The sequence below is a fragment of the Elgaria multicarinata genome, chromosome 3 (genome assembly GCF_023053635.1).
Source record: "Elgaria multicarinata webbii isolate HBS135686 ecotype San Diego chromosome 3, rElgMul1.1.pri, whole genome shotgun sequence".
Taxonomy (NCBI): domain Eukaryota; kingdom Metazoa; phylum Chordata; class Lepidosauria; order Squamata; family Anguidae; genus Elgaria; species Elgaria multicarinata.
In genome coordinates this window covers 5,348,913-5,364,381 of record NC_086173.1, presented here as the reverse complement: position 1 = coordinate 5,364,381, position 15,469 = coordinate 5,348,913, and the positions used below count along the sequence as shown (strand labels likewise).

Here is a 15,469-nt window from a genome sequence, read left to right as displayed (position 1 = left end):
CTTGTGATACCCCCCATCTGTTTTCTTCTTAGGTGGAATGTGGTGAGGAAGAGGAAGAGGAGGAGGTAGAGGAAGGCAGCGAAGAAGCAGGTGAGGAAGGAATTGTGTTTGGCACTGTAAGAGCCCTAAAGATCATTATCCTACTGAGACAAAAGGGCTATTTATGTTTTCACACCTGAGGCTTAAAGCAGCTCTCGATTTCTGTCAGGTTCGTAATTGGATGCAAAACCTACAACTGGCCAAATCTCTCCTTCTGCTTTTCCTCCTCCACATTTTCTGTGCCACAGAAAACAGCTATTAGGCAGACGTTAACGTAAAACGCCTTTCGAGCTTCTGTGGGTTGTTTAAGCCTCAAATATGAAAACAGCCTCTATATTTCAGGTAACAGAGAATAGGATTGATGCCAATAGGATTTTAGACTGTCAGCTTCTTGGGCCGGAACCTGTCTCTTTGTTGGTACTCTGCAAAGCTTTTGTGCACATCGGCATATAGAAAGCAATAATCCGGAGAGGTGTGGAAGCCATGAGGAAGGAGCACATAGTCGTCCTGGCCACAGCCTCAATTGCAGCTCCAAGCCCTTTTTCAGATGCTGTTGTCACATTTACAACACATTTGTATATCTTCCAAAACATCACAGGTGAAAGGTGTTCTTGCTTGATTCATGGTGCTTTAGTGTCCATATCTATGCACGCACATCCGGGGAGCAAAACGTCAGGCCAGGGTTCCCAATTTGACTTTCCAGGCATCCCAATTTGGCCCTCAGATTGAAATAGGCCCTGCATCCCTGAAGAACACTCATCTGGAATGAAGATGCACCTCCCCCTTCCCACGGAATAATGGACTCAAGTTAAAGGAAGCCAGATTCCAGCTGGGCATCAGGAAAAACTTCCTGACTGTTAGAGCAGTACGACAATGGAATCAGTTACCTAGGGAGGTTGTGGGCTCTCCCACACTAGAGGCCTTCAAGAGGCAGCTGGACAAGCATCTGTCAGGGATGCTTTAAGGTGGATTCCTGCATTGAGCAGAGGGTTGGACTCGATGGCCTTGTAGGCCCCTTCCAACTCTGCTATTCTATGATTCTATGATTCTATGAAAATACAGGTGGAGGTTTTACTGCTAGAGTCCTGGCAGAGGAAGTTGAAACGTGAAGAATGGCGTACACACGTATTTACAAGATTGCCCTTGAATTCCACTAAAAGGCAAAACAGGGAGAATCCTTCACAGAGGACAAAATGCCAGAGAATAAGAGTGGTCCCTGGTAAACAGGATGTGTTGGAAGGGAAACAATCTCTGTTGAGCCTTTTCCACGCGCTCAGCTGGGTGTGCTATAATGCCAGACTAGAAGGACAGGAAGCATGTGCTGCACCGGCTTCCTGTCCATTCCTGGCTCCAGCACACACCCTTCATCCTCGCCTTCAGAGGCCGCTGTGCCTTGGCCCCAGCTCTCTGCCCACCTGTCCTGATGCCTGCCTGCCAGTGTGACCTTCACTTCTCACAGGCTCTACCTTTTGACATTCTATTATGACTGCAAGCAGGAGACCACAGAGGAAGAGAGTGAGGAGGGAAGGAGCTGCCTCAGCCTCAGTCGCTTCAGTTTTCAGGACTTTGGGCAGTTCCAAGCAGACAACTCACTCCAGCTGCATCTGGAGCCCAGCTGAGCTCTTACATCAGACTTCCCCAACCTGGTGTCCTCCAGACGTTTTGGACATCAACTCTCAGCATTCATGGCCATTGGCCATGGTGGCTGAGGTTGATGGGAATTGAATTCCAAGGCCTCTGGAAGGCAACAGGTTGGGGAAGGGTGCCTTATGTACTCCTTAGCCTTAGTGATCCCTCTGCCCCCGTAGCAAAGAATGGGAGGCAAGTGGGCTATCTAGAGTGTGAGACTCATGCTTTGAGGAGCCCAGCTCAGCTGTTGTGGTCTCTGGAGATCCAGGCTTTGGATTCTCAGGCTCAAGGCTTTCCTGGTTTCGTGGTTTGGACTTGGCATTGGTGTTGGGGCCAGAACTTTTCCTTGGGAATTCTGTTTGTGCTCAGAAACACAGCTCCCAATGCAGGTCTTACTTAGCAGAGTAAGTTTATTAGCTTCAGACTTCTTCACAGTTCCGTGTCATTGTGCAGAGTGACAAAAGCTATACACATATGCATATATACACAGTTCTTATCTATGTTACATACAGCTGTGATTAGGCTAACCCAGCCTCAAGGATCTTTGGTATATTCATATCATTAACACCATGATATCTTAGAGAATCCTGGCAAGGTTCCCAGTACAGCTTCTATCTCAAGGTAATTGCTCACAGATAGTCTTCCTCTGTTTAGCCTTGAGATAGCCACACACACACTTTTAATGACTACGCAAGCCTTTTCCTTTCTTAAACTTAACAATTGGGGCCCTGGCTAGTGCTTCCTCCGCCTGTGCCACCGGTCCTCCTCACTCAGCTTTTTGTCTGTCTCTTCTGCCAAGATTCTTGTTCATGCATTGGTGATTTCTCGGTTGGACTACCGCAACCTTCTTCTCACCGGCCTTCCTTCTTCTCACATCAGTCCGTTGGTTTCTGTTCACCACTCTGCTGCTAAGATCATCTTCTTGGCTCGCCACTCTGACCGTGTTACTCCACTTCTGAAATCTCTTCATTGGCTTCCAATTCACTTCAGAATCCAATATAAACTTCTCCTGTTGACCTACAAAGCTTTTCACTGTCTAGCTCCTTCCTATCTCTCCTCTCTCATCTCACACTATTGCCCCGCTCGTGCTCTGCGCTCCTCTGATGCCATGTTTCTCGTCTGCCCAAGGGCCTCTACTTCCCTTGCTCGGCTTCGCCCATTTTCTTCTTCTGCCCCTTACGCCTGGAACGCTCTTCCAGAACATTTGCGAACTACAAGTTCAATCGCAGCTTTTAAAGCTCAGCTAAAAACTTTTCTTTTTCCTAAAGCTTTTAAAACTTGATTTTGTTCTGACTTTTATACTGTTAGTTTTACTCTACCCTGTGCCTGTTTGGTGCATTCTCTTCCCCTCCTTATTGTTTTATTATGATTTTATTAGAATGTAAACCTATGCGGCAGGGTCTTGCTATTTTATTGTTTTACTCTGTACAGCACCATGTACATTGATGGCGCTATATAAATAAATAATAATAATAATAATAATCAGCTATCCCTTCACCCTCTGTGCCAGTGTTGAGGTTGATGCTTGGAGTTGGGGTCACGACACACACCCAGGTCTCCTGATCCCACAAACGACCCTGCCCTTTCTCTCTTGCTGCCCCATATACCTGGGATATGCCCGGGCTGTCTTCCCACCTCCACATCTTCAATCCCACCTTTCTACAACCTCTTCTACAACAGAAACAGAGCCTAAACTGTGTCTCGGGACCGAATCCATATTCTTTCCTTGGCTCCCCTCTCCTCTAGCTTCCTCCCCTCCCTTCATTGCTTCCTCATGTCTTGAATTTTAGATTGTAAGCTTCTTGGGGCAGGGATGTGTCTCTCCCCCCCCCCCCGGTTCATCCTTTGTAATGCACCATGCATATTTATGGTGCTATATCATTAATTTGGTTGGTTGGTTGGCTTTCCCCCCGTTCTACTTTCAGGTGAGGAGGAGGAGGAGGAAGAGGGAGAGGGAGAGGGAGACCAGCAGAGCTTGGCGGAGTCCCACCTGGACAAACTGGAGGAGGCCCCCAAGGAGAAAGTGTTGCCAATTCCTGAGGGAAGCTCCTTCTTCTGTCTTAGCAAGACAAACCCGTGAGTACAGCAACGCTCGAACAAGGGGGAAGAGGGTGGGCTGCCCTTTCCGCAGTCTGGCTGTGCTTGCGCAAAAAGTGTTTCTCTCTCAGTTTCTCTCTCTTAGCCTCAGGGCCCTGCGTGGTCAGGCTCACTAGTGGCCAGTGGGAAGGGCCACAGGTGGCTGTAAAGTCTACTTCTGTACAGTCAAGGTCCAGAACAGCTAATGAAAGTCAGAGGCGGATGCAAAGTAAAGGCAGCCAAGCCGGCCTGAGGCTTGGTAGATGAATCTGGTAGATGAATCTGGTTTCACTTGGGTGACCCTATGAAAAGGAGGACAGGGCTCCTGTCTCTTTAACAGTTGCATAGAAAAGGGAATTTCAGCAGGTGTCATTTGTATATATGGAGAACCTGGTGACATTCCCTCTTCATCACCACAGCTACAGCTGCAGGAGCTATACTAGAGTGACCAGATTTAAAGGAGGGCAGCTTTAACAGCTGTGATGAAGAGGGAATTTCACCAGGTTCTCCTTATATACAAAGGACACCTGCTGAAATTCCCTTTTCTATGCAACTGTTAAAGATACAGGAGCCCTGTCCTCCTTTTCATATGCTCACCCTAATTTCACTGCCTGAGGCAAAGGTCAAGATGGTGCCCACCTCCATGTACATAAGCCAACCAGACTGGTAGATGAATCTGGTTTCGGCCCTGGCAATGGGACGGAATCTCCCACTGAACCTGAGGGCAACAAGCTAGCTTAGTGCAGGGTGGACTGCATGATGAACACAGCTCAGCTCTCCAGCACCTCACTACCACTCCCCGCCCCCCAGTATCTGTCGCCTGAAGTGGCCACCTCACTCCGACCAATGGTAGGGCTGGCCTTGGAGGCAGGCACATGGGCAAGCCAGGTTGCTGCTTCTAGCAATACATTACTCACACCGAGGAACCAAGCCTGAAGCCACAGTTATGATAACATCAGCCGGGCCTCTATCGGGTCCTCTCAGATCATCCAGTCTGGCTGGGCTGATGAGCTGCAGTAGCCCTCTTTGGCTTGGCACTACAGCACACCGGTTGTCAGGCTAATGGCTCCTCCCTCTGCCTGTGAGCTGCCCTAGTAGTGTGGAGAGTCAGATGCAACCAGGGACCCTGGTTCGAGTTCCGTGGCGCCTTACGGCCAGGTGTGTAATATCTATACTACCAACTTATATCAGTTTTTATATCCATTTAACTGTCATGGTTTCCCCCAAATCTTCCTGGGAACTGTAGTTTTGGTGAGGGCGCTGAGATCTCTGGGGAGAGGAAAGGGCTAACCAGGGTAAGATTAGGGTCCAAATTGTCAGAGGTCCTGTTTTTATTGTTATTATTATTATTATTATTTATTTATATAGCACCATCAATGTACATGGTGCTGTACAGAGTAAAACAGTAAATAGCAAGACCCTGCCGCATAGGCTTACATTCTAATAAAATCATAATAAAACAACAAGGAGGGGAAGAGAATGCACCAAACAGGCACAGGGTAGGGTAAAACTAACAGTATAAAGTCTGATCAAAATCAAGTTTTAAAAGCTTTAGGAAAAAGAAAAGTTTTTAGCTGAGCTTTAAAAGCTGCGATTGAACTTGTAGTTCTCAAATGTTCTGGAAGAGCGTTCCAGGCGTAAGGGGCAGCGGAAGAAAATGGACGAAGCCGAGCAAGGGAAGTAGAGACCCTTGGGCAGGCGAGAAACATGGCATCAGAGGAGCGAAGAGCACGAGCGGGGCAATAGTGTGAGATGAGAGAGGAGAGATAGGCAGGAGCTAGACCGTGAAAAGCTTTGTAGGTCAACAGGAGAACTTTGGGGACCCATCGATTCAGAAGTGGGCAGGGGGTAATGTGAGCCACTGACTGCCTCTGCCTAGGCAGAGGCAGTCCGTTCACGATCTTATTTGGACCTTGGGTTGCGAGGGTTAGTGTTTTAGCCTTCTTCTCAGGGACTCTGGCAAAAAGAATAAAATCTCAAGGCATGGGTCAAGAGTCTAAGGGACAGCCCACCTCCAGAGGTTTTCTATTGGCTCCTTGCCTTTGTCCCTCAGGCACTGGGGACACCTAGACTCTTCCCCACTGATCTTCCAGGGTCACCCCTTTGCTCCCCCCCCTCTCCTGCTCAGGATCTGAGCCTCAGGAGACCCAGCAGTCTTGTCCTGCTGGCTCTCTAAGATGGCTGCCTCCCCTTCTCCCGCCAGGCTTCGGGTCGGGTGCCACAGGCTGATCCATCACCACATCTTCACCAACCTCATCCTCGTCTTCATCATCCTCAGCAGCATCTCTCTGGCAGCCGAAGACCCTATCCGGGCGCACTCTTTCCGCAACAACGTAAGCCCCCTGCCGTGGGAACGCGATGGGGTAGAAGGGGAGAAAGGGGGTGGAGGCAGGCCGTAGAGTCTGGGTCTCCTCTCCCCACGTTTCACCCTGCTCTTTTTTCTCACTTTATCCCCCCCTCCCATTTTTCCTCCCCATTACTCAGATTCTGGGCTACTTTGACTATGCCTTCACTTCTATCTTCACTGTTGAGATCCTGCTCAAGGTACCAAACCTAAGTAGAATGAGAAGGAGGGGATGAAGACAGGGAGAGCAGCCCGGGGGTGGGGGGCAGCTGCTTCGTTGGAAAGATGAGACGTGTGCCCCACAGGCCAAGTCTGCGGAGTGGCACCAAGCAGCCAGCTTTCCGCGTGGGCTGGGTGGGGGTCGGAAGGAAGGAAGGAAGGAAGGAAGGGGGTCAACGACGGCAGAATGAGCTCCAAGTAAGAGTGGGGGTAGGTGGTGGGGGGGGTGGAGTGGGCGGAGTGGGCAGGAAGTAGTGTGTGGTCTGCAGGCAAGCCTCTGGCCTATTTCGGTGGGGACTGCTAGGTGCCTCCTGGTTGCTGCAATCCTTGCAAAAAAAAAATTACTGGACTAGGTAGACCTTGGCTTGGAGGGAATCTACACATCGTTGTGAGGGCGCTTGCATGCGCCCCCAGTGTGCCCCCAAAACGACTGTGTAGATCGTGCCCTGAAGAGGCGGAGGAAGAGGCGGAGGAGGCGGCGGCTGGGGAATCCGGCCGCGTCCTTGCTGCCACCGCCGCCGCCGCCGCTGCCGCCCACCTCCCCGCCGGCTGGATCGGAGAGCTCGGCGGAAGAAGGCGGGCGGAGAGCGGAAGAAGCTCTCCGACCCGGCTGGCTCTTCCGCTGGCAGCAGGAGGCCGGCGGGGAGGTGGGCGGCAGCAGCAGCAGGACTCCTCCGCCTCTTCCTCCGTCTCTTCAGGGCATGATCTACACAGTCGTTTTGGGGGCGCACTGGGGGCGCATGCAAGCGCCCTCACAACGACGTGTAGATTCCCTCTTGATCAGCACCTCTTCCGTTCGTAAGCATGAGTCACGTAACTCAGGTCACACAGACGAGTTATGCTTTAACAGCTTAGAGATCCTGAAGATGGACTCTTGCTTTTTAAATGTTATGAACAACACTGGGCCGAAGACTAAAATCACCGTCCCCAGAACAGAATGGTGATGCAATGCCTGGAGGTAGCAGACTTGGAGGAAGAGGTCAGGCCTATGTATACTCTGCTGCCCCTCCACCCCAAATTAAAATTCTGGGTTTTAATACCTTCCGACCCAGCCACTTTCCCCCCTACATATGCCTCCCCCACCCCATGCAGGGGCTAAAGAAAGAGGGGGAACTCCCTTGGCTGGATCAGGAACCCATGCACTTACACTATACGTAGTAAAGATAAAAATTAGGATCAGCGAGACCAGTAGTAGGAAACCTTTTGGGCCTGTGGGCACAATTGGAAATTTGAGACACTGTCCAGAGCACAACCATAAAATGGCTGCCAGGGGTGGGCCTGTCTAGTCACAAAGGACAAGTGAATTCATGGGATGTTAAGATGGCAGCTACTAGAGCCCCCCCCCCCACTTCGTTTTGAAGCGAGCCCAGCTGCCAGTAAGAATATATAAAAATGTATTTTAGATAAAAATTGGGAAGCATAGGGTGTCTCCGTGGGCACTTAGCAAGTTGTCTGGAGGCATTAGGGTGTCCCAGGGACACCACACAGTCCGCCTCTGAGCTAGACGCTACACACTTAACGTAGTATCTAGTTTAGCCCTAAAAGTTCACAGCCATTGCCCACACACTTTCAAGCATGTCTCTGAACCTTGAGGGCTTGAAATTTTGTGGTGCGTTTTGTTTTGTTTTAAATGATAACTGAGATTCCCAGCAAGCTGCATTCTGCAGCTAATGCCACACCCTGTGAACTTTCTCTATTCGCGTTCAGTTGTGGCATACGCAAAGGCCTGGGGGGGGGGGGGGCGTAGGCTGGCAAAGTATCTAGAGTAGGGCCTGTAGAACAGATGGAAACGGGAAAGCCAGGCTTATTCTAGAATTTCTGGCAGACTCTTTTTGGAGAGATCTGTAGTTCTCATGCAGTTCTGCGACTTCCATGCGCCCAGCCCTCTTAGTATCCTGCCTCTTAAATATAACTGAATGAAAGGGGGTGGGGAAGACAGGGTCATTTGGTTAGAGGAAGGCAGCTGGGGAACTAGTCCCAAAGGCCCTGGGTCCCAGCTGTGGTTGAAGAGAGGAGTGGAGCGGGGGTTAGCGGGGGTGCTTAGCATGGGGTGCTTAGCACATCTCTCTCCTCAGATGACTGCCTATGGTGCCTTCCTGCACAAGGGCTCGTTCTGCCGGAATTGGTTCAATCTTCTGGACCTGCTGGTGGTCAGCGTCTCCCTCATCTCCTTTGGCATCCAGTAAGTCTGACAGGGGAGTGGGCAAAGTCCTTGGGGGAGACCCAAGAAGAAGAAGAAGAAGAAGAAGAAGAAGAAGAAGTCGTTACACCAGTCCAGTCCAGTCCAGGATGAAAGGGCAATGCTAGCTTATCTGAGACATGGAGGGAATCTACACGTCGTTGTGAGGGCGGGTGGCTCTTACCCCGGCAGCAGGAGGCCAGCAGGGAGGCGGCGGCATGGACGCGACCGGTTCCCCAGCCTCCTCTTCCTCCGTCTCTTCTTTCTCCGTCTACACAGTCATTGTGGGGGCGCACTGGGGGCGCATGCAAGCGCCCTCACAACGACGTGTAGATTCCCTCCTGGATGTGGAAAAGAAGGCCTAAGGGAGGTTGGCTTTAGCCCGGCAGCTCTCACGTCTCCTCTCCTGTTTCCACTTCAGCTCCAGTGCCATCTCCGTGGTGAAGATTTTGCGAGTGCTGAGGGTGCTCCGTCCTCTCCGAGCCATCAACCGGGCCAAGGGGCTCAAGGTGAGTGACTTATTTGAAGGGCGGGGGGCGCCCCTACGCCAACCCTCCTCCACCTGCTCTCCTCTGGATCTTTTGGACTTCAAACCCCATCAGCCCCACGAATGGTTAGGAAAACTGGGAGTTGTCCTCCAAAAAAACATCTGGAGGGCACCAGGTTGAGGAAGTCTTCTCTGAACGTGCCGCTGTGGGGAGAGTTCTTACTCTTGTTTCTCCCGGCACATGGGCTATGAAAAGAGGGCTCCTGTGCTTTCCTCCCCACGCCCTCCTTCTGGCCCTCATTTCCATGAAGCACCACTGGGCGCTGGACCGTGGCCATCTCATCTGCCTCTTCCCCCAACAGCACGTGGTCCAGTGCGTGTTCGTGGCCATCCGCACCATCGGGAACATCATGATAGTCACCACCCTGCTACAGTTCATGTTCGCTTGCATCGGCGTCCAACTGTTCAAGGTAACGAGTGGGCATCTCTGTTGGGGAGGTTCCGCTTAAGGGAGCTTGAAAGATGGGTTGATGTGTGTGGATTGAGGGCGGGGTGGAGGGGGAGTGAGTGCATTCAGGGAGGGAGGGTGTGTCTCCTGGGGGCAGGCATCCAGGACTTTTCCAAATGCCGTCACCCTAGCAACCAATCTTAAACCTCACTATGGAAACCAGTCAGTTGGTTTATTTGTTTCAAGCATTGATCATCAGAAAGAAAAACACCTGGGGGCTGTCTATACATGGCCAAAGCCCTGTAGTGGCTGTGAATCTGTGCTGCATCAGTTATACAACGCACCTGGAGATTCACAGCCACCGTGGTGCTTTCCTGCGAAACCGCGCAGCGAAAAAGTCGGGATTTACTCTGACTTTTTGGTTGGGAGCGAGGTCACCCCAGCAACTCCGCTGTCTGACCTTGCGCCATGACCGATCCAGGGGGCTATCCTGGTAGATGGCGACCGCTGATTGGTCTCCAGCAGCCAGGAGGGGGGCCCCTCCAGTACCCAGATGACCACCGGAAATCCCTGCTCCCTCCTTGGCATGGGGATTACCCGATGCCACAACAGGTAAGTGAAACCGCAGGGTGTAGGGGGAATGGGGCGCCAACTCAGCGCCCCCTGTTCAAAAGGAAGTAAAGGAGGGGCATGTGCAGAAAGTTCAAGGTTCGATCCCGGGTAAAACTCCTGCCTGAAACCCAGGAGAGATGCTGCCAGTCAGCACCAACAATACTGAGTTGGATGGACCAAGACTCAGTATAAGGCTGCATTTATGCCGCGTTTGATACAAATGCATCGCCATACATGTTACAGGGGTAAACCGGTCATGGTTGCTACAAATGTCTTCAAACACTTCCTATGAAGTGGTCTCCCCTACAGAACCTCGGGGTTGTTCCTGCCCTGCCCGTTTTGGGGAGAGACACAGAAAAACAAAAACATTAACTGGAGACGGAAAGAAAGATAAGTTGGGAGATCGATATAGTAAAGCTAAAACAACATAAAGGGAGCAGCTAGCATGGGGCTGCTGCTCCCCCTTTTCCTGTTAGGCATGCCCAAACCCCACGCATGTTCTTTCCTTGCCCTCCGCCAGGAACAGCTGAAAGATACGGGATGGGGAAATGCATCACATGATGATGTCATAGCAGAAGTAAATGGCAGGAGGAGGAGGAGGAGGAGGACAACCTGACACCTGGCTGCCATTTTCAGTGGCAGCCACATGTTGAGCCTAACATTTACTTCTACCCCAAGATGAAACAATCAAAGTGGGTGCCACATTACAGGACGGGGTAAAAGCAGATGCTGGTTCTGGGAAACCCTGCTCAGCCCCATCCTTTGTGAGCTGCTTTATGATATATCTCCTCCAAATTTAAGCAGGGACATGGATAGGGTGACCATATGACCAGATTTGCCCGGATTTGCCCGGGTTTTTGATGGCAAATCCGGGAGGGGGAGGGGAAATCCGGATTTTTTTTCTCAAAGAGCAGCTCTAATGGGAATTAACAAAAATGCTTATAACTCTGTCATTATTTAAGATACAGACATGAAACTTGGCACAATAGTAGCTCTTAAGAAGAGCTTTAGTCATACCAAATTTGAAACAGATCTGTTCATCCATTGATTTTTTAGGAATTTTTTAAAAATTGAGGTTTTAAAATTATTATTTTTAAAATCGTCATTTTTAAAGTTAAAGAGATGAAACTTTGTACAATGATAGGATTTAAGTAGAGCTTTAACTACACTAAATTTGAAACAGATCCGTTCATCCATTGATTTTTTAGGATTTTTTTTTAAATTGAGGTTTTAAAATTATTATTTTTAAAATCGTTATTTTCAAATATAAAGAGATGAAACTTTGTACCATGATAGGATTTAGGTAGAGCTTTAGCCACACCAAATTTGAAACAGATCCGTTCATCCATTGATTTTTTAGGATTTTTTTTTAAAAATGAGGTTTTAAAATTATTATTTTTTAAACTGTCATTTTTAAAGATAAAGAGCTGAAAGTTGGCACCATGATAGCTTTTAGGTAGGGCTTTAGCCATACCAAATTTGAAACAGATCTGGGGCCAGTAGCAAACCCTGTTAACAACAACAGCAGCTTGCAATGAGTGAAGATTACAGTTAGAAAAGATATTTGAGGGAAGGGGAGAATGTAACACACAGAGTATAGCAAAAGCTTCAAAGTACAGCAAAACCTACAAAAGTAGGAATGAGTGAGGTTAATTTCAGATACATTGAATCTCTCACTTGTTCTTTATTTCAGTGATTTTAACATTAAGATGTTATGTGGAACAGATATGTCTTAAATGTGTGCTGCAAAATCAGACATGTGACCAAGGCTATGTTCGGGTGGGCACGCCCCCTTGGTGCTGGGCACGCCCCCTTGGGGGCCGACCATGTTGTCCTCCTTTTTGGTTTCCAAAATATGGCCACCCTAGACATGGAGTCAGTGCTTGGGGTGGGAACATAGGACACCTCCCTCCCTGCTCTGTCACCACCTGATCTCCAACCTCCTCTTGCTTTTGTCCCCAGGGCAAATTCTACAGCTGCACGGATGAGGCCAAACACACCCCAGCTGAGTGCAAGTAGGTACCAGCCCTGCCCTGGCAACAATAGGAGCCATTGCTAACCCTAACTCTCTGCCCCTGCTATTCTTTACTCCAGTACAGATTCCCAACTCAATAAGAATAGCAAAACGCAGCGGTATAAAAGATTCTAAATAAATAACAAATAAACAAACTGGGATCAAAGCTAGGGGGTTAGTATCAAATAATGATCGGGTATTGTAGTTCAAGCTAGAAGTTGAGGCTCAAACGAAATATTATACAGGAGATACCTGCTTTTTAATTATTATTATTATTATTTTTAACTGAAAAGCAGCCTTAGAGTCTACAACTATGAGCAGAAGAGTGGCAGGGGAAAGATGCTGCCTTCCTTCTCAAAATTGGTGCCTCTCCACAAGCTGTTTTCCTCTTTTTCTTTCCCCCAGTATGTGGTAGTGGGGGGTGGGGGTGGAGTAGGGTAGAAGCAGCAACAGCGGGATTATTTTGAACAGGTAAGGGGGAACAGCTTACGCACCCCCTCCTCTGCTATTCCTCCACTTTCACTGGCAGCTTCCCGTGATTGCTTTTCAGTGGAAGGAGAGAGAAAGGATGGATGGGATGGGAGACGGTTCACCCATGTCTCTCATGTAGCATCTCATTTACATGTACCAGTTATCATCATAAGCTATGGCCAAGTCATCATTCGTCAGCCCTCGGGTAGACATCTCCTTTTCTTGTTTCAGTCGAGATCCCCCAAAGGGGATCAGGTTGAACCAAAGATACCCCAAACAAAAGTAGCTTCTCCACACAGGAAGCAAAAGAAACATCTTGATTAAAAAGACTCCAGATTGAAGACACACCCAGCAGACCACTGAGGATTTATCCCTTTCCTGCTGCAAAGTCCCCCACCTCTGGCCTCTCATAGAATCATAGAATAGCAGAGTTGGAAGGGGCCTACAAGGCCATCGAGTCCAACCCCCTGCTCAAGGCAGGAATCCACCCTAAAGCATCCCCGACAGATGCTTGTCCAGATGCCTCTTGAAGGCCTCTAGTGTGGGAGAACCAACAACCTCCCTACGTAACTGATTCCATTGTCGTACTGCTCTAACAGTCAGGAAGTTTTTCCTGATGCCCAGCTGGATTCTGGCTTCCTTTAACTTGAGCCCGTTATTCCATGTCCTGCACTCTGGAGGATCGAGAAGAGATCCTAGCCCTCCTCTGTGTGACAACCTTTTAAGTATTTGAAGAGTGCTATCATGTCTCCCCTCAATCTTCTCTTCTCCAGGCTAAACATGCCCAGTTCTTTCAGTCTCTCTTCATAGAGCTTTGTTTCCAGAGCCCTGATCATCCTGGTTGCCCTCCTCTGAACACGCTCCAGCTTGTCTGCGTCCTTCTTGAATTGTGGAGCCCAGAACTGGACGCAATACTCTAGATGAGGCCTAACCAGGGCCGAATAGAGAGGAACCAGTACCTCACGTGATTTGGAAGCTATACTTCTATTAATGCAGCCCAAAAGAGCATTTGCCTTTCTTGCAGCCACATCGCACTGTTGGCTCCTATTCAGCTTGCGATCTACAACAATTCCAAGATCCTTCTCGTTTGTAGTATCGCTGAGCCAAGTATCCCCCGTCTTGTAACTGTGCCTTTGGTTTCTATTTCCTAGATGTAGAACTTGGCATTTACCCCTATTAAATTTCATTCTGTTGTTTTCAGCCCAGCAGAGGTCTCCCGGCACGGTGTAGGAGCCGAGCATCTCATTTGGGCCTTAGTTAACAGTCAAGAGTCATTTGGCCCTTAGTTAACAGTGGAAATGAAGCGCTCAGTGGTGTTTCAGTTCCATGAAGCACCACTGAGTGCCGGACTGTGGCCGTCTCACCTGCCTCTTCCCCCAACAGCACTTTCCAGATAGAAAGGAGGTTGGCAAGGGTAGTTTCGTAGTTAGAATTTCCAAGGGATAGCCATGGTAGTCTTTTGCAGCAACAACAACAGAGTCTTGTTTCTGTTTGTTTATTTTTATAGTTAAAGGCATGGTTTTCTGCAGGTGGTAATTATATCAGGCGTTAGGGACTTGGATTATGTCGACCTGCCTAAATTCAGCTACCCACAACTGTAATCCGTGCCTACGTCTTCTTCTGCCCCTCCCCCCTCCTCCCCCCACAATTCCAGGGGCACTTTCATTGTGTACAAGGATGGAGATGTGGCTCACCCAATGGTGCGCGAGCGGATGTGGCTCAACAGTGAATTCAACTTCGACAATGTGCTGTCGGGCATGATGGCCCTCTTCACTGTCTCCACTTTTGAGGGCTGGCCAGCGTAAGTTATTGTACTGGGAATTGTATGGGTGTGTTTGTGATGTTTTTGGACCAGGCCTGCTCACCTGATGCTCGTCATTCCCAGATTTCTCACCATTCTTGTTGACAAGTACGAAAGGACTTTGTTTTGCCACCCAAAAGGTGTTGTGTTGTTGGCTTTGTCTCTGCCTTCTTCTGCCATAAATGGGGGGGGGGGGGATTATCAAAGACCAGAAAGGAGATTTACCCTTCTCTTCTCACCCACAACAAATTCAGCTTGCACCTACTTTGGCAGACAACCTGCCTTGGTGGAACAGGAGGTAAGGTAGGGTGACCCTATGAAAAGGAGCACAGAGCTCCTGTATCTTTAACAGTTGTACTGAAAAGGGAATTTCAGCAGGTGTCATTTGTATATATGGGGACCTGGTGAAATTCCCTCTTCATCACAACAGTTAAAGCTGCAGGAGCCCTGCCCTCTTTTAAATCTGGTCACTCTAGTATAGCTCCTGCACCTTTAACGGTTGTGATGAAGAGGGAATTTCCCCAGGTCCTCCATATATACAAATGACATCTGCTGAAATTCCTTTTTCTATGCAACTGTTAAAGGTACAGGAGCCCTGTCCTCCTTTTCATACGGTCACCCTAATAATAGTAGCTCTCAGAGATGGAGTACTGTTGGGTCTCGAATAGAAAAGAGGGTAGAAGATACAGAGCTCCTGTATCTTTAACAGTTGTACTGAAAAGGGAATTTCAGCAGGTGTCATTTGTATATATGGGGACCTGGTGAAATTCCCTCTTCATCACAACCATTAAAGCTGCAGGAGCCCTGCCCTCTTTTAAATCTGGTCACTCTAGTATAGCTCCTGCACCTTTAACGGTTGTGATGAAGAGGGAATTTCCCCAGGTCCTCCATATATACAAATGACATCTGCTGAAATTCCCTTTTCTTTGCAACAGTTAAAGATACAGGAGCCCTGTGCTCCTTTTCATAGGGTCACCCTAAGGTATTGGAGCCTGGCTGCTGCTAGGCCTTGTCTGAGACTCCCAGCTGCTTACACAAACAAAGAAAACGCCACAGCCTCTCGCACAGTTGCAGGGAACTCTGGGATGTGCTTTTGCTGGTTGCAGAGCTCAGCTAGGGTGGAGATAATAGCTTGTAGCTAAATTAATCC

The 15,469-nt window shown here is 49.0% G+C and overlaps 1 protein-coding gene across 1 annotated transcript in view; it reads left to right on the top strand.

Moving 5' to 3' along the window:
- The window catches only part of CACNA1F (calcium voltage-gated channel subunit alpha1 F), an 84,514-nt gene that overhangs the window by 43,204 nt on the left and 25,841 nt on the right, over nucleotides 1-15,469 (top strand). The window contains exons 18-26 of the mRNA XM_063118931.1: nucleotides 33-90; nucleotides 3,594-3,744; nucleotides 5,948-6,077; nucleotides 6,229-6,288; nucleotides 8,383-8,489; nucleotides 8,908-8,995; nucleotides 9,336-9,443; nucleotides 11,996-12,048; nucleotides 14,173-14,319. Coding sequence (XP_062975001.1) covers nucleotides 33-90; nucleotides 3,594-3,744; nucleotides 5,948-6,077; nucleotides 6,229-6,288; nucleotides 8,383-8,489; nucleotides 8,908-8,995; nucleotides 9,336-9,443; nucleotides 11,996-12,048; nucleotides 14,173-14,319 — 902 coding nt within the window. The remainder of the gene's footprint in view (nucleotides 1-32; nucleotides 91-3,593; nucleotides 3,745-5,947; nucleotides 6,078-6,228; nucleotides 6,289-8,382; nucleotides 8,490-8,907; nucleotides 8,996-9,335; nucleotides 9,444-11,995; nucleotides 12,049-14,172; nucleotides 14,320-15,469) is intronic.